Below are 19,513 nucleotides of genomic sequence, written 5' to 3' on the forward strand. Positions count from 1 at the left end.
GAATAAACTATCCTCATAGAATGAGTTCAGAAGAACTAACTATTCTTCCAAAATTCTGGCATTAAACTTTTTATTAAGCATGTAGAAGAATTCACTAATGAATCCATCTGGGCCTGGGCTTTAAATTGTGGAAAAATTTTCAGTTATTAATTTAATCTCACTACTTGTTATATAGGTCTTTTCAGGTTTTATGCTTCTTTCTCAGTCAATATTCAATCATTTCACTAAGTTTTTATTATTTAAAACTTGTGTGAAATGGAAGTTGTCCATTTCATCTAGGTTTTCTAATTTGTTGGCATATAATTTTTTAGTATTATAGTATAATACTTTTTAATTTCTGTAATCTTGGTAGTAATATCCTGATTCATTTCTAACTGTAGTAATATGAGTCTTTTTTTTTTTTTTTTTTTTTTTTTTTACCTTGGTCAACTCTGATTTAAGATTGCTTATTTTTTTTTTCCAAAGAACTGACTTTTCATTTTTATTGATTTTTTTCCTATTGTCATTCTTTTCTCTATTTCATTTATTTCTGCTCTAATCTTTATTATGTTTATTGCTTGATTTAAGCTTTTTATTTTTTAAGCAGAAAGTTGGGTTACTGATTTTAGATCTTCATTCATTTTTTTAAATGTGTTTATATAGAGGTATAAATTTCTGAGTAATACTTCAGCTACATCTTATAAATTTTGTACATTGTTTTGTTTTCACTCATATCAGAGTGTTTTCTTACTTCTCTTGAGATATTTTTACCCTCACAGTAATTTTAAGGTGCTTTTTAATTTCCTCATGTTGATGAATTTCTCAAATTTGAATTTCTCAAATTTCCCTCCATTCCTCCTGATTTCTAACTTTTTTCCATCATGGTAGGAGCACATCCTTTGTTGGATTTCATCAGCTTCACATTTATCAAGCCTTGTTTTAGGTCCTAACCAGTCGTCCATCCAGAGGTTGTTGTCCTCTGTGGAATAAGAATGTATTCTGCTGTTGTTGGGTTGAGTTGTCAACAGGTACCTGCTATGTCTAGATTGGTCTGTAGTACCTCCATCTTCTGTTTCCCTTTTGGTCTTCTCCTTATCGATCATACAGTTGCTCTATCCATTATTGCAAGTAGGACATTACTCTCCAACAATTGTTTTTCTGTATTATCCATTTTGCTATTGTTCTAATTTTCCTTCATGTATTTGAAGTTCTTTTTATGTAAATACATATCTAATTTTTCTCATTGTTAGACCAGATACTTTATTATTTTAAAATATCCTTTTTTATGCATAGTAATTTTTTTTGTCTCAAAGTATATTTTTCTTACATAAATAGCTATTTCAGTTACACTTATCAACCGTTAAGCTGGAGAAACACAGTTCTAATATGGTATCTTACAAACTGAAAGTACATTATGGGCAATAAAATCAATTTAATGATCCAAATATAACTTGTAAAAATAAAATCATGTAGACTAGACTAAAATAAAAAGAATGTTTCAGACTCCATTGCCAGTATACTATATGCTCACTATATTGAGTAGGACTCCCTGTTAGTTATACATAAATGTATACAAGTGCATCTGCGTATGCATTGTTTAGCTAATCCACCCGCAGTTAACATCATCACAAATGTTTGAGAGCCAATGTTTTAAAGAACTTTTACTAATCAATATAAAGGAAACAAAGATTCTATTCTTCTCAGATGGAGGCAATGTTAAATCATCAAGGTCTGATGGACAAAAGCTTCTTGGTTACCATGACTGGAGAGATTTCTCTGCAGACTTCTTCCTCAAGGAAAAAATATTAACTAAATAAATATAGGTTAAACTGTGGTTTCTTTCTGAAGATTAAAGTTTGTCCTTGTAATGGGTATATGTACATGCACGTGTTTTCTTGAATATCTGCTCAAAAATTACTGGGTTGTCAATCCAGATGGTAGTGGGAAGGTGCTAGAGGTAAGCACACTGAAGTTTCACCTTTTCTCCAGGTAAGTGTACTTGAGGGAACAAGACGGATTGAGAGGCCCAACTTGACCGGGTTGATGGAGCCACATCAGTGGGGCTGTATTTCTCCAAATTATTCAAGTTTTGGTGGCTGTGGGACTATAAGATTAGGAAATCTGGTGTCTTTGGTAATCAAAGATGCAATGCCACAAAGCTGGCACCCTGCAGGGACTCAGAGCTCCTGAAAAATGGGACAGCCTCAGGGGCAGCTGATAATGAAAAGCCCACTCCTGCAAAATGGAAAGGACTTTTTGAGAGAGGAGGAGACTATGCTGTCTCCCAGAGCCCCCACAGAACTGGATCCCAGACACCAAGCAGATAAGGAAGAACTCCTGGTAGAGAAAGTTTGTGTTGATGCGAAAACAATAGGAAGAAGAGTGTAATAAGCACTTACTAAGCTCCTCTACTCCAAGAACTGCCTTAATGAATTTAGAAGTATTAAATCTTCTTATATTTATACCAACCTGTGTGTAGGTACTATTATTATCTTTAATTTACAGAGGGGGAAATGGAGGCATAGGGAAGTTAAGTCACTTGCTAGGGGTCACTAAGTGATAGGCAGCAGAACTGGGATTAGATTCAAGTATTTTGACTGCAGAGGCACTCTTCATTCAATTATGCTAACACTCGGAAGCAAGGAAGGACTTCCAAGAGGGGACTCTGTGGAGGGCTTGGGCCTACAGACTGGTAAAGCAACTCTAGCCAGTAGCTATTTAAGGTTCTTAAGTTCTGCATTCCTAATACCCACACATATACACATACATTCTTGGAACTCACATGGACAAAGAATTGGTCTGGGGTCAAGCCATGCTGAGAGAGCCCAGAAGTGACCTTCCCCAAGACTCCCAGAAGTTCTTTGGAATGAGATATAGAGCACACATGTACTTTTGCAAAGCCAAACTGGACAAAGGTTCTGAGTCCTACAACATGGACATTAAAGGGAAGAGTGGCCTTTGCAGCCAATGAACCTTGGGACATTTTGGGTACTCATAAAAATGTCAAGTATAAAAGTCATGAATTATGAAAGAAATTCTCCTAATTCTATCTTAAATAGGTCTGAGATAAATCAAACATTTCCTTATGTGAGAAGCATTCCTGAAGACCATTACAAGGTCCAGCTTAAGGCTAGAAATAGATGTACTAACACCTGACTGTCTTTAACACCTGACCCAGTTCTGAGGAGGATGCACATTTGTAAGAAAAAGTGACTGGGTATCATGAAGTGTGTAACTGCTATAATGGCAGGTGCATGCATCATGTGTTAAGGGATTAGAGAGGAGGGGCATTCACCCTATGGAGAGGAGGGTTCACTGTGACAAAATTGAAAACATATTAGACCCCGGCATCACCTCCAACGTGGAGAAAGATTTTACTGGAAGACAGACCAGAATGAGCAGGTGAACAGAGGAAACTTAGTACTGCAGAAAGTAAGAGGGCTGTGTGTGGAAATTCAGTAAACACAGCTAGAAAGAAAGGTAGGTGGGGGTACAGACTATGAAAGACCTGACTAAAGTGCCTGAACTTTATGACAGTAAAATGGAGAGTGGAGTGATTGTTTGACATTTAGAACTCTTTGTATATGAGAGGGATAGATTAGGCAGGAGGTACTTGTGAGGGTCCAGATGGAAGGAAGGATGTTTGACAGTGGCGAAAGGAACAGAATGTGTAGAAATCATAACTAACACCTAAGAGGCAGTGTTGACTTAGCAATGGACTGGGTATGCGGAAAGAGCATTGGGTTTTTGGCTTGGGCTCCTATGTGCCTGCAAAGTAGGAAGAAAGAGTGTAAACTTGGGAGCAAGAGGAAGAAGCTGGATTGATGGCCGGTGAGTTTGAGAACTCACAGTTATCCTGGGAAGCAGCCTACAGACTGTTGGGAAATGTAAGTTTAGAGCCCAACAGACTGAACTGCCTTGGGAACATGGGACTCACAATGGAAATGCAAGCACTGGTGTTTCCAAGATCACATATGAGAGCACGTGAAAGGAGGGCGATGGGAGGAGGTGACAGTGGGAGGCTGGACAGGGCAGTGCACCGAGGAACGCTGGGAATCAGCAGGGCTTCAGGAAAGGCACAGAGCTCCCAGTGGAGGCTCAGGCAGAGTGAGCAGAGAACCGAGGAAAAACAACAGTGACTAGAAATGATGTCAACTCAGAGCTACGTGAAATAAAAAGGCCCACAATCTTTAGAAAAAATGAGGGAAATATTATTTAAATTTATCATGAATAATATACTTAACTCTTTTTAGAATACTGTTTAAGAAAACCCACATTGGACCGGAAGTCAGATATCTCTCCCTCCTTTTTCCAACCATTATTTAATCAATACTATGTGAATAAAAGTTACATAAATTATCTTAAGATTACTAATCATTGTATCACTTTAATGATATAAGGTACATAATGATTATTATACCATAGAAATACTAATCAATATTCAGTTTGCTGAGTTGATTGTTAATACACCATGTACTTTTAATATAAAGGCATGGCATGCAATAAAATTTTGGAGTTAATAAATCAAAAAGAAAATCATAATTTAGGGAATTAATTCAGTATAATGCTTACATTTCTAAGAAAGAATATTTATAAATTTATGTAAGTGAATGATTTTATTATAAGTATGTATTATCCAGAGTTAAGAGAAGTGAAGAAAAAAATTATGTTTGGGAAACTGCCATATTATTCTCCATTCTGAGCTTTGTAACTGACTTTCATGGTTCTGATTGGTTGTGCAAGAAAACAGAACAGGAGAAAGCAAAACATCACATTTAACTTTGTGTAACTATAGAATCCCACACTTCCATAAAATAAAGAACTCTTATAAAGCACTTTCCTACCAAAACTAGTGTGAGAAGCAGTATCATATGGGATTTGGGTTTTCCTGGTTATAATAGGCATTACCACTCTTTTTGATTTTAAAAAAATCATGCCATTTTCTTTTTCAATAGACTATATACAGAATAGGGACATCCTTATTTTTGGTAGAAACACGTATCCAGTACTATGATGCAAGTTAAAATTACATAATTAAATTTAAATAAATTCATTAACACCAAGTACCTTAAGCACAGTATTTAAATTTCTTACTGTGAATTAAGAGAACACAATTTGTTTCCCAAGTCCCTATGTTTTCCCTAGCCACTGGGTGACCATCACAGTGGATTTTTACTATTTGTTTAGAACTGAAAATTCACTGGTTATATGCTCTGCACTCTAATATTTTTTCAACGTATACAGCCATTTAACTTGAAAGATGTCTTCTTTTACAAGTTTTTTTATGATATGGAGAAAAACGGGTAATTTTGCAGATGAGCAAATGGGATTTATAACCAGTGTTTGCTTCTAAGGAATGACAGATCGTATGCTCTGGTGGATCCAGAGTGATTACTGAATATAAAACAGGTCGTGTACATTGTTTTCCACTGAAGTGAAATACAGAGAAATGTCCAGATAAAGCGTGGCTAGATCTTAGGATGGTCAGTACGTGGATTTGAGAGGCCGGCCTGCAATGAAGGTCTTCACCATCATCCTACATAAACTGAGGCTTCTTGTACCCTTTCAGAACGAACCCAATCATTTCCACCTCTAAATATACATTTAAACACCTCTCCATATAAATAGAACTACATTAGATCTATCATTTTCTAAGTCTCTAAACAGTACTAATTAAAACCATTTCTGAGGAAAAGGAATTGTATTTTAAATTTTTTACACATGGCCAATGTGCTTTCTAGAAAGAGTTGAATAACTCAAATTTATATTAGGAGTGCATAAGCACCATTGTTCAAAGTCACCACCAAAGTGTCCTGAGAGTCACAAAGTTGTCTGTCTGAAGGGCAAGCTCCTCATCCAGCACCCAGTCCTTCCCTTCCAAGTCTCTGCACTTCTGACACCTGTCACACACACGCCTCCTGCAGACCATCATATGCTTTTGAACATAGAATATATAGTTCTTTCTGCAAGAAACAGTCCTTTCCTTTACGAGATTCTTATCATGACAGCAAAACTACTTTCTCCGCCAGGGCTTTCCCCAACCCCACGGCAGAGTCAGATCCTATCTTGACAGCACTAGAATATTCTCTGCTTATTTCCACAATAGATCAGAGGTGATGCTATCAATGTCTGTACAACTTCTTCCTCAGTAGCCAGTCCATCTGTAAGGACAGTCATAGGTACTAACTGATGTACGGTAAAAGACTTGGCATTCTAATAGCTTTTAATATTTAGTTAATCCACTTATTTTAATCAGTTAATCTGAAAATTAACTTTAACCAATACTGTAGTTCTGTAATGATCTATCCTACCTGGCACAAAATGAGAATTGTAGTCAGGAGGTGTATCAGGCCTCTCATCTGGTGATTTCATTTGAGTTTCCATTTCACCTGTGGGCTGCTCAGAGGTGGTGGGGACTGGACCTTAAGGGAAAGAGAACACCCAATTAACAAGGGAAATGTCATACAATTACAAAATAAATTCATTTTTTCTCTTACTGGCATGCATCAAGGAATATGCTCATAGTTTTATGAAAAGCTATAATTCATAATATATGACATATTAACCTAATTCATCTTGTGGATTTTAGGCCAGATAAATTAAAAGATAAATCTAAAGAATTCATTGTGCTTGTGACTAGAGAATGAATTTTCATACTAGCAGCTTAGTTGACCTGATGCTGACTCCTGCCTATGTAATAAATTCCTTCAAAGAGTCTTTTTCCTACAATATAGGGAATACATACAGGGCTTTAGTTTCTCCTTATCCTTTTTGAAAAATGGTATCTAAAGAAGTTCAAAACCTAGCACTGCAGATACTCAATAGCTTAAAAACCAGTGCTGGGGCACAGGTCTCCGTGATCTGCAGTTTAGTTAATACCTGTAGTGATTCATGCTTTTACTATGTTCTTTCTAAAAGAGCCTATCTACAGTCATTGCTAACGAGGAGGTACTGAAGTCACTTTATGTGATGACATACCTCATCCTCCAATTGAGGATAGAGATATTTCACTTGGAATTCACTGTAAGAAAATGTTCTGAATTTCCTAAGCAAATGGCTAAATTCTATCTCATAGTAAACACAGATTTTATAACTGTGGTGTTTCTCTCTTGCAGTTGCTGGAAACTTTCAGGCCTCTCTGCCAAGGCCAGATGTCACTACCAGCTCTTGATTAGTCAGTTTGTCATTTCCCTGATTTCCCCCCACATGCTTAAAAGAACTTTCAGCACATATGGGCCAATATGAAATACTATTTAAACCATTTCTAATAGACAGGAATGCTTATTTGCATAAAGGAATACATGCAAATATATATACACATACACATAAATATCCAATTGCTAAACAATACAAATACATTCAAATGTATATAAATATATACACATATGTATATTCAAATGCTAAACAATAATAACACATGCATATATATATATATACACACACACATACATACACACATATATCTCCAAATACTACACAATAAAACCTTCAAAATGATAGGAACTCCCTTTTTAAGGAAAGCAATACCACAATTCACATTTGAAAATAAAACGAGTTCAAATTTATTCATAACACCATACCTGACATTTTGAAGAAATCCAATCAATCCTGAAAAAGAAAAACAGTTAATGCTTTATGTACATATACATACAATGTATACCATTATGACTGAGTGATATATGTGAAAATTGCTATAAGTTTTTAACCTCCAGTTACTTTTTTTTCATCAGTTCATTAATTCAACAAATACTGAACTCCTATTTTGTACCAAACACTATTATGGAGGTTGAGAACACAGCAAAAAACCCACAAAAAACAAAACAAAACAACAACAAAAAAACAGATGTTCTGTTGCTCACTCTGCTGCAGTTTATATTTTAGTGGGGTAAAAATAAAAGAAACATGTCGACAAATATTTTGAACTTAGATAGCACAGTTATGAAGAAAACTAAATAAAATATTGAAGAAGAATATGAGCAGGAGGTTCCAGAGGGTCAAAGAAAGCCTATCTCCGGAGAGGCCTTTGAGCTACCTTAACTATGAGAAAGAACAGCACTCGAAAATGGTGGGAAAAGAAATCCAGGAAGACAGGTGAGTAAGCGCAAAGGCTCAGAGTTGACAATAAGCTTGGGATATTCAGGGGAGAGAAAGAGAAAGAAGCTGGGAGACTGGGTCACAGGGAAGGAAGAGATGAAGACAGAGGTCTGCTCGCACCTGAAGACCACAGTGAGGTGTTTGGAATTTGTTAGCAGGGCAGCTGGAAACTCTGGGGGGATTTTAACCAGTGGAGTGACCAGACCTGACTTAGGCTGGATCTTGAAAGGGTGAGAGCAGAGGCAGGGAGCAGAGAGGGTGGCCTCCGCAGTCCAGGTGAGCGTGCTGCTGGCTTAGGTGGCAGGTGCAGGCCAGCCCTGGGGAGGAACAGTCCGAGGCAGGACATAGGTTGGAAGGAGAACCCACAGGTTCCCTGATAGACCAAGGAAAAGAAAGGAGACCAGGGAGTTTCAGTGTGCAGGCAGGGAAACAAGGATGGTGAAGACTTTAGAGAGGAAGGTGGTGGGGAAAACGGAAGGACAGGAAGCAGGACTCAAAAGCTCAGGCTGAGGCATGTTATGCCTAAGAAGAGGCCAAAGGAAAACCCACTGGACATTTAAATGGGAACTCTGTATGTGAAAATTATGAGAAAAACTCAATGAAGGAAACTGGAAGTTGAAAGAAGGGGTGTGCTAGGCTGAAATTTTCCAGATTCAATCAGGCATTGTTTCTTTTTTCTTCTTCTTCTTCTTTTTTTTTTTTTTTTTTCTACAAAAAGCAATTATCAGAGAAAAGAATGACATAATTTATGACTTCCAGATTTCTGATTTTTGGGTGATGACAAGTAACAAGGAGAATAATCTCAATAGAGGCTATAATTTACAGAATACTTATCAAGGACTAGGCAAATGGCCTTGCACTTCATATTTATTATCTCTAATTATAACTACATCACTTTACTTTGTAAATGACCAGCCCAGCTAAAGGCAAGGACTTCTAAATACTAAGCCCTTTCTGTTTTCATACATCATCCTGTTTATCAGATGTGGCAATTTGTGTCCAAGTGGAGTAAAAAGTCACTGATGTGGAGTAGAGGGTCAAAGAAGATGAGAGGGTCATCCAGGTGGACCAGTGGATGCAATGAAAACCACCCTGGCACCAGGCAGTGTGGAGATTCCTGGCTCAAATGACTGGCCAAGATGGGGGAGAGTTCAGCCAGTCCTGGACCACGTCCACTCACCTTCAGATCTGTACTAAATACACTATTATGTGTAGCTCAAGAGGTTTAAAAAAAAAAAAAAAAGCATCTGGTTATAAAAAGACCCAATTCTAGGGTGAGGTAAAGAGTTCAATGGGGTAGTCCTATTGTCCAACAATGCTCATTCCCACTATTTAAGAAAATGACCATGGCTTTCTGGAACTTTCAGCACTAAACACTCCCAAGGATGTACTCACAAGTGACTCCTGGAGATGTACACAGGCTATACACAAGAGGTTCTTGACACCACTCATATTAAAAGACATCAAAAACGAGCCTAGTCTGGGCTGGGGATATAGCTCAGTTGGTAGACTGCTTGCCTCTCATGCACAAGGCCCTAGGTTCAATCCCCAGCACCACAGGGGAGAAAAAAAGTGCCTAATGTCCACCAGTGGTCAACTGGGTGCATTCTGGTCAATTCATACAGTGTGACAGCAAGTATACTATATCATAGTAAAAACAAACTGCAGCCACGCACCTGGACAGGGTAGGTCTCAAAATTATGCCACTGAACAGAAGAGCCAGTGATGGGTGAGCATATTGTCATCCATTATAGAATGTTCAAGAGGAAAGCTAAACTAAACACTATCCAATACATTGGTGGAGGAAAAACTTAAATACAAGATAATCAGTAAGAAAAAAAATCAGGGGAATGGTTGTATGAGGAAGAGGGGCTAACGGAATTAACAGTGGTCTACAGAAGGCTCGAACCCCTCCCGCGTTCTCGTCCTATCAGGGTGATGCAAACAGGAGAGACGTGTCATCTGTAGTACCTGAAGGGTACGTATATGTTTAAACATGCACATTCATATGCACAACATGATTTTACCATGAACAAGAATCACAGGACAGTTATGTATAACTTTCTTCTAGTTAAGTCTGTTGTTCTTTTTTATGTCAAGTCTGGGGACTGCAAACTATCAAGGGATCAGGACAACTAATAAAACTTCATGACAGCTATGTTTAATGAAAACAATTAAGTTCTGGGTGAAAAGGGTCAAGATTATCCATCTCTTGGTCCATTTACCCACCTACCCATCTGTTCATCTAGGTAGCTATCAATGTGGCAAACCATATGGAATGGTATAAATGTGCAAATTTTAATCATTGCTGAACCTAGGTGAGGACACAGATTCAAAATGATTAGTTTTCAAATATTTCATTTTCAAAATAAAACTTGAAAAAAAAATTACAGAATTCTGTACCCCAAACCTCAAGTAGTTACCTTTGGGGTGCAAGTCTCAAAATCTTGACTTTCATGATGGACCTGGGTGATGCTATGATTAAGCACACTTGACACTGACATAAGAAAACTAACCTATCTCAATCACGCCAGGCAGAAATTAAAAATCTATATCTGATTTAAGTGATTGAATAACAAGTTGAAAGGGCAGGTGGGTCAGGGCTGGGGGTGTAGCTTAGTGATAGAGGCTCTCTGAGCATGCTTGAGGTCCTGGGTTTCATGCCCAGCATCACAACTAAATAAATACGCCAATCTGTAAAACTTAAATATCTATAACATTTTAAAAATCAACTAACATTAATAAATGGAAGCCACAGAAATGGCACGTTGACCCACAAGCTGCAGGAGCTTGAAGGGTTGTTCACTTCCTCTGTCCCGTGGAACACTAGCTGTGTGTTGCTTTTCTTTCCACCAACCCTTACTGCTCTTGCCTTTCTTATACAATTTTACAACAGTTTTAGCCCAAATGCTTTGTGAAGCAGGACAACTTCTAGCCAGGCAAAGCAAGAATGCAGTGAACTTCACACTCCCTTAACTTCTAGAGAACTGCTTTGGTCACAGGAAAATGTGCCACAGGTTGAAGAGACTGTCTTTTGGCATGTCAGATGGAAACTGGTCTAGAAAACTGAGCCATGCCTCCCTAACAGGCCAGTATTACAAGGTCCAGACAGCTCCTAGTTGCAGAGGCCTTGGCATTTGGGGCATGCATGGTTCACACAGGGGAATCTAAACTGATTGGAACAAGATGGAAAGGCAAAGGAGTCATGAGATGGATAGGGCCAGGTTGGTGAAACTGGGCTTTGCTGACTGGCATGGCAACCTTGATATCTCACATGGCATCCTCTGGCAAGAGAGCATGTGCATGAATATGGCTTTTCTCCAACATTGCAGCTGTCATATGCTCACTCTTGAATGTCACTTCCGTGTCATGAAGCACAAAGCTACAGAATCCACATCAGGGATATTTGAAACTTCAATCATAAAACCCAGAGTGTTCAGCTCTTTACAGTTGATATTAACAGGGATCTGTCATTGGTCTTGGCTTCTGGGCAGGAGAGGTTATGGGCAGGTGTGAATCTCCAGGCACAAGGCTTGGAACCTGCATATGCATTCTAAAACCTTGAGTCTTCCCTGTCTCCTCTGTCTCCATCCCTGAAAGGAGAAGAAAGAGAGCAGGAAGCCATGTATGGACAACTCCTTTTGCTTCTTAGTTGTTTCACAAAAATACCTAGTATACTGCAGAAGACATGTTTGGGTAACACTAAGATGGCAGCTGGCATTGATCCAAGAGGTGACGCATAGTTAGTGTTAACACGGTGTGACCTACTTTTGCCTGATTAGTTAATGTCTCCTCTGCGCTAGTGGTCAACAGATATTCCTCATTCTTTCTTGATTGGTACCGAGGGGCATGCTTCAATTGTGCTAATCCTAAGATGATTGGCTGCCTTAGGTATATAAGACACACACCTATAGGAAGCACGGCTGATAAGCACCGATAAGCCACACCTCTAGATCGCTGGGCGGAGGATAAGCAGCACCTCTGATAGATCGCTGGGTGGAGGACTAAGCAGACACCTCTATTTTGTGGGTTGATGATGGCAGATTGCAGAATGCAGGTTGCAGCTCGCAGAATGAAGATTGCAGGATGCAGGACGCACCTCTAAGAAGAAGCAGCAGACCTTTAAGAAATAGCTCCTCTGATAATAGTAGCCTCTCTGAAAGAGTAGCAAGTCTCTTTTCCTCTAAGCAAAATCTTTCTTCCTCTCAAAGCTTCTCTTCCTCTAAAACTAAAAGTAAGCAAAGCCTGTCTTCCTCTAAAACTTCCTCTAAAAGCAAATAAGTCTCTCTTCCTCTATAAACTAACGAACAAGCAAGAAAGCAGCACACGAAAGAGAAAGATAATAGAAGTAGCTCAGTTTCCAGTCCACCTCAGATAAATACCCGCGCAATTGTTGCTGCAGGTGGTAACAAATATTCACAGGATTGTTGCTGCGGGCGGCAACAGTATGCCATGTACCATCCTTCTCAATGGGTTTACTGAAAGCCTTTGGACATCTTAGTCCCCACTTCAGTGTATCTGGAGGTGGGCAGAAGATTGCATGGCTATTAAATAGTATATGCCAGCCCTTGTCAGACAGTATGGATAGTGATCCACAGTGTGGGTTCAAGTCACAGATCTCTTCCTAAGAGTCAAGTGACCATGATGACCAGTCTGTTCTTGGGTTATTCAATAGATTATGAGCATGTGGCAATTGGATCAAGCTCACAGAATTGCTATGAAGACAAGTAATTAATTCCACTTAGATGGGACTTAAAAGAGTGGGCACATGGCAAGTCCACATTTGCATGGATACTGTTATTTCACTATTAAAACATCCCAATTAAGGAAGAGAACAAAAATAAATGTCTATATGCAAAACAGTGAATGTCCATTTAGTCTTCCAACATGTATTACTGAGTATCCATGTGTAAGACTTTCCACTGGGTCTTGGGCAGACACCAGCTTCTCCCTCCAATAAGTCACCAGCAGATGCACTATCATAAACACTACTTATGATGAATTTCAAAGTCAAAAGAACTTGGAGAAAGAAAACATAAAACATAGCTAAAGGGTTTTTTCCTGTCTGCAGGCAAATAAAAGACAAATGAATTAACAGTACGGCTTAAATGCCTACAGGATTTGCTTTCCCTTTAGAATACTGACATTACTTATATGATTTAGATGAATGGGTTTACATAATAGGAGATTTTTAAAAGAGCAGATAATGAAAACTACAATAGATATCTCTTGTAAAACTTATAAGACTATAATGTTCATTAAGTTTTCAACATTGAGGCTCTCTCCAATCGTCCAACAGCACTATGGAAAATGGACTAAGCCTGTATTATTGTACACTTTACACTTCATAGTATAAAATGTAAATGAGATCCTAAATATTTCACTTGATCCTTCTGAAAACCTTGATCAACTCTTAGTAAACACAAATGTAGTTGTTTTTCAATTATTCACATTTTATAAGGTTCATCGTATTTCACAACTACCACCCAAGCTGGGTGAGTATAAGTGAGTGTGCTAATAGTTGTAAGAAAATGTATATGCCTTGCTTAAAAGAGAGACTGAGAAACCCCAATGAAACCCCTGAACATGGAGGCCGGCGTGAGCCTCCCAGTTAGTAAACATCAAGGTACCAGGAAGGTGCTGCCTCCTGACTTCACAGAGAGAGGGCATGGAAACTTTTTTAACTCTTACATGTTACCCAGTGTTTCTTTTCTTTTGTCCACTTCCAACTTGTATCCCATGTACTAGAGCTTTAGTCTTAAGAGTGCTTCTGAATTCTGAGAGTCATTCTCCAAATGCTCAAACCTGAGGGGTTGATGGGAATCCTCAAAGCTGTAACCATTTTTATAAGTATGGGTTCCTTGGAAACTCCCAAACTTGTGGCTGGTGTCTGAAGCGAGGGCAGTCTAGTTGGAATCGGGCCCTGAAACTTTCAGAGTCTGTGCTAATTCTGAGAGGTTGGTATCAGAACTGAACTGCAATATTGTACTTGATCACTGAAGAGTGACTGCAATAACTCATGCAATAACTATCTCTAATTGAGGCAGGAGCATGGGGCAAGAAGCCCAGAGAAGTACAATCAAAACAGAATCAGTTTTGTGTATTTTTTTTCAGGTCTTCATGGCCTGAAACTGTTTCAAGCAGTCTGAAATGCAATCACAGGCACCAGGTGCAGAGAGCTCCAGGAGAGACCCTTTTGCTTGGCTTGAACAGGGAAAAGAGGATTCCTGAAGCTCAGGATAGGTTGAGAACTCCCTAATATTTCCTTTGCTCCATTCCTTTCATGTCCCAGATTTTGATAATTCCCCTGGGGAGAAAGTATTAATTGTATCATAGCAGGATGGCAGGTGTGAGCAATAATAAGAAAAGGGACTCTTCTTTGCTGCAAATTCTCTGGTACCAAGAGATTGGGATGAACCCCAATTGCTATGACTTGGCCTTGAATGAAAGTGAATCAGTGGAAGGTACACAGCAGAAAAAGGCAAAAGAAAGCTCATGTTTCTGGCTACAGAAGCAAAAAAGAGAGGCCACGAAAACTTGTAAAAATCAAGGAGATCACAGAGCAGGAGAAACTTGGGAAAATGTTTTCATAAAGTTGTTTATGATCTCCTAAGCTCATGCATGAACAGTACACGCATGGATCTGATCCTCCGCATCTGACTCACGAAAATTTTGGGAACTGCAGTAAATGAAAACACTGCCCAGGTATCAAACTGGCCATTCACTGGGCTGTGTACACACCAGAGAGCTCTGAATATCATGGTAATAACTACAAAAGTGAAACTGATTTCGAAGAAACAAATAAAACTTGTGGCCTCCATCCAACTGGGTCAATGGCCTGCCAAAACATTAACAAAATCAATTTTGTCTCCGGCATTTGAACAAGACTTGGAATCTCATAAAATATTTCAAAATTTCCAGGACATAATACAAAATTCTGGTAGACAATGAACCCAGAAAAATGTCAGCTCATGAAAAGAAAATCAGAAGATGTTAATGTCTAGATGACACAGATTTTGCAATTATATGACAAAGAATTTAAAGCAGTGCTTTAAAAAACTCCAGGCAAGGGTAGAGGATTGAATGTCTCAGCAAAGAATTAAAATATTAAAAGGAGCAAAGGAAAAAAAATTAAGCAAAAATATACAATAATAAAAATTTTAAAATACTGGATGAACCCAATGCATAAATGCAGATTACGTGGAAAAACTTACTGAGCTTAATGATAAGTCAAGAAAAATTAACCACTCTGAAGAATAGAGAGAAAACATTATGCAAGAAAATGAACCGGGCTGGGGACATAACTCAGTGGCAGAAAATGTCCTTAGCATGTGTGAGGCCCTCGGTTCCACCCCAGCAATGCACAAAAGGAAAAAAATCATATGTACATTTGCAAAAATATTAGATAAGTGAATGAATTAGACAAATTCCTAGAAAAACACACTATCAAAATTGACCTAGGAAGGAACAGAAAACCTCAACAGAAGTATAACAAGAAAGTGAATTAGTACCCAAAAATCTCCCCACCAAGGAACCCAAGCACAGGTGACTTCATTGGTGAATTCTATGAAATGCTTAATGAAGAATGAATACCAATCCTTCCCAAACTCCTCCATAAAATAAAAGTTCCAGAAAACAGAACATTTTATGAACCTGATATCAAAATCATAAGACAGCATCCCAAGAAAAGAAAACTTTACTGATATTCCTTAAGAATTCAGACTCAAAAAGGTTAAAATCAGCATAGTACAGTACAGTGATACAGGCACACCATATTTAGAGCAGTGCAATCCATAACAGCCAAGTCACGGAATCAGCCCAGGTTCCCAGCAGCAGGTAAATGGATAAAGAAAATGTGATACACATACAAAACCGAGTTTTACTCAGCATAAAGAAGAATAAAATTGTGTCATTTGCTGGTAAGTGGATGGAACTGGGGGACATCATGCTAAATGAAATAAGGCAGACTCGGAAGGTCAAAAGCTTTCTCTCATATGTGGAAGTTAGTGGTGGGGACGGTGAGCAGAAAAGGAATTAAAAAAAAAAAAAAAAAAAAAAGAGAGAGCGAGATCTCACTAAAATAGAAAGGAGGCTGGGCATGGTGGTACTAGCCTGTAATCCCAGCAGCTTGGAAGGCTAAGGCATGAGGATTGGAAGTTCAAATTCAACCTCAGCAACTTAGCAAGAACCTATCTCAAAACAGAAAATAAAAAGGGCTGGGAATGTGTCTCTGCGGTTAGGTGCCCCTGGGTTCAATCCCTGGTACCAAACAAACAAACAATCAAAAAGTAGAAGGGAGACCAAGAGAGTAGAGAAAGGGGATCAAGGGGGTAGGAGGAGAGAGGGGTCCTGGGAAGTAATAGGGAATGAATCTACCGAAGTATGCTATGTCTATGCATGAATACACCACAAACGATTGTGTGTGTGTGTGTGTGTGTGATTTATATATATAAAATTATAATGCTCTAATTAAAATAATAATAGCAGCAGGGAGATCAGTAGAGTAGAGCAAGTGGATCAGGGGAGGGAGGGTGGGAGGACAACGGAAGGTACTGGGAATGAGATTGATCAAATTATGTTAAGAACATGTACAAATACGGCATAAAGAATCCCAGTATTATGTATAATTATAATGCACCAATAAAAAGGTGTGAAACAAAAAACTCAACAAAATACTAGGAAACTCAATGCAGCAGCATAAGAAAGGTCATACACCATGACTGACTTGGATTTAGCTAATAAAAAAGTTTATCATACAAAAAAAATCAATGTACCATGACAATTAAAAGGACAAACAAAAATGTCATCTCAATATAGTGCAGAAAAAGTATTTGATGGAATCCAATACCCTTTCTTGATTTAAATTAAAAAAAAAAATCAAATACCCAACAGTCTAGAAGGAGAATGTAACTTCCTGAATCTGATCAGCGGCACCTAACAGACATGCGACGGTTAACATCCCAGTAACAGAGGCTGACGGACTGCTTTTCCCCTGAGAGTAAGGGATGAGAGGAGTATTCACTAATGCACTTCTATCCCATGTTACCAGACAGGTTTGGGACCTGACAATTAGGTTAGAACAGCAGCAAGGAGGCATCCAGATTGGAAATGAAGAAATGGGATGTTGCTTATACACAGAAGTTTCCGAGGAATCCATTAAAAACTGTTAGAACTCATGAACAAGTTCAGACTGTGGTGAGACAAAAGATCAATACACAAAAACATTACCAGTACAATACTAATATAATTTTTTCTCAAATCTCTTTTGTAAACCCAACTGCATTTCCTCCATACTAAATTCTAAAAGAGATTCAAAATATGCTGAGATATTTTTATTTTAAGTGATACTTTCTGATTCCCATAGAAAGACTACAGAAAGGAAACTGGTAAATGTAAGCTACAGAATTATCTAGCACAATGGTTAAGTCAGCCCATTGTAGTGGAACATTGTGATAAGATCATATTCCTTGAATAACTCCTTAAAAATTTTAGTCAAAATGGCTTGATAAACATCACAAATGTTTACAATACAATCTGGGTAATTATGATAGTTATGTTTTTTAAGTATGGAGAACTTGGAGGAAATATTTTAAAATGTAAACAATGTTTCTTTTTTAAATTTTCTCAAAAAATATAAATAAAAAATATATTTTATGTCAGACTTTTTTAAAAAAAGGAGACACTGACAATGTATTCCATCACAGTGAATGCGTAACTAACTAGTTCTCCGAATTCACAAATACGAAACATATGCATAGCCTTTTGTGTACAATTCCCTTTACAGATTTTAAGCCCTATTCTTGGTTCCTATTTTGTAATGTGCTGACTAGTTTTATGACTTCTTGGTTATCAGAGAACTGGACAGATGAGTGGGCTCCATAAGAATGGATTAAAGTCTAATAACCGAATGACTCCGTCATTCCTGTTTCATACACTGGCACCTTAAAGAGTTGCTGAAACACAGGCTGGAAGTAGAGAAACCATGGAACTCAAAAGCAACTGCAGAAGTTAAACTGACACGATGAACGTAAGTCTATTTGGATAAAATAATCATTTAAAATGTCACATAAAAATGATCTTATTGGAACTGTACATGTTACATATATTCATTTACTCACATCTTTGCACAGAATCAGTCCTACCAGAACTTTGTAAATGATGAATTTTTACTATGAACAGATGAAAACTGTTGACAACATCTAACCAGTTTTATAGTATTGTGTTATAACTTGAATATATTTCTTATTTTATACACACCAAGAATCCTTCCAAAGAAAAAGTGTATGGTAGAATATCTCCTTTTTTGCAGCCAATGTTAATGATCTTAGAGGTTGGTTATGCAGCTTTATTTTAAAATAAGACCTGAGATTGAATGGAAGCAAACTGGTAAGTATGGTCCATAGATAACTTTTATTAACTATATTAAATTAGTTCCAATTATTTAAAGAGATTATTGGGTTTTTGCATTTTAGCTTCGAAGAAGGAAATTTGTTTTATGTGATATTCAAAAACTATCAGAAGAACAATATTTCCATGATGTTCTTATAATATATTTAAAGAAACATTACCATGCCATTGATGCTATACGGAAAATTGCCAGATATGCTTAATGTGTCATTTTCTGGCTACTCAAACAGGATGTCGTGTGACCTACAATTACATCATCTTGATATAAATCTATGTTTATAAAAAAAGGACATTTTTAAATAGGGCTATACTTAGACAATTATTAAACAAGCAATGCCAATATTGTTGTGATAGAAAGACTTCCTTGCTACCCAATCTCGATTTAACATCTGTGTTAAACTTTGTCTTCATAGAGATTTTGCAAGCATATGCAAACTAACATAAATGACTTTAAATACACATGGCGGTATTCCGTATACTTTTCTGCAATCTTGTCTTTTTCATTTATTAAAATATCTAATTGACTATTTCAGCTCATTTGACATTATTCTTTTGCATGAATATACCAGAAGGTATTCGACTGGCTGCTTAATAACAAAATTTTAGATTGTTTCCAACTTTATGCTATTGCAAACAATACTGAAACAAATATATATATATATATATATATTTTTTTTTTTTTTTTTTTTTTGTAAAATCTGTTTATTAAGTTCCTGGAGGCATAATGGGAAGATCAAAGTTTTGTGCATTTTGGATCATGGCAAACTGTATTCCAGAGAATTTGAATAAGTTCACACACCAGACTAAAAAAGTACACACCCAATATAGTGTTTTATCAGAATGTTTGCCATTTCTACTCAGCTAGGTTAAAAAAAAAGGAAAAAGAAAAAAAGAAAAACATAGTTTTATTTCTTTATATCTGATAATGGAGCTTGAACAGCTTTTATGTTTGAAAGTCATCTACAACTCCATTTCTGTGCACTGCCTGTCATTTGTTCATTTACTTGTAAGTTTTTGTTTTGATTCTGTCTTT

At 37.6% G+C, this 19,513-nt stretch overlaps 1 protein-coding gene across 1 annotated transcript in view; it reads right to left on the bottom strand.

The window, feature by feature from the left end:
• Positions 1-19,513, bottom strand: part of PLSCR4 (phospholipid scramblase 4) — a 104,110-nt gene that overhangs the window by 15,749 nt on the left and 68,848 nt on the right. Inside the window, 3 exon segments of the mRNA XM_079100708.1 lie at positions 6,291-6,401; positions 7,560-7,587; positions 18,331-18,435. Coding sequence (XP_078956834.1) covers positions 6,291-6,401; positions 7,560-7,566 — 118 coding nt within the window. The 5' untranslated portion in view covers positions 7,567-7,587; positions 18,331-18,435.

Source organism: Sciurus vulgaris, assembly GCF_902686455.1.
Source record: "Sciurus vulgaris genome assembly, chromosome: 10".
In the NCBI taxonomy this organism is placed as follows: Eukaryota; Metazoa; Chordata; class Mammalia; order Rodentia; family Sciuridae; genus Sciurus; species Sciurus vulgaris.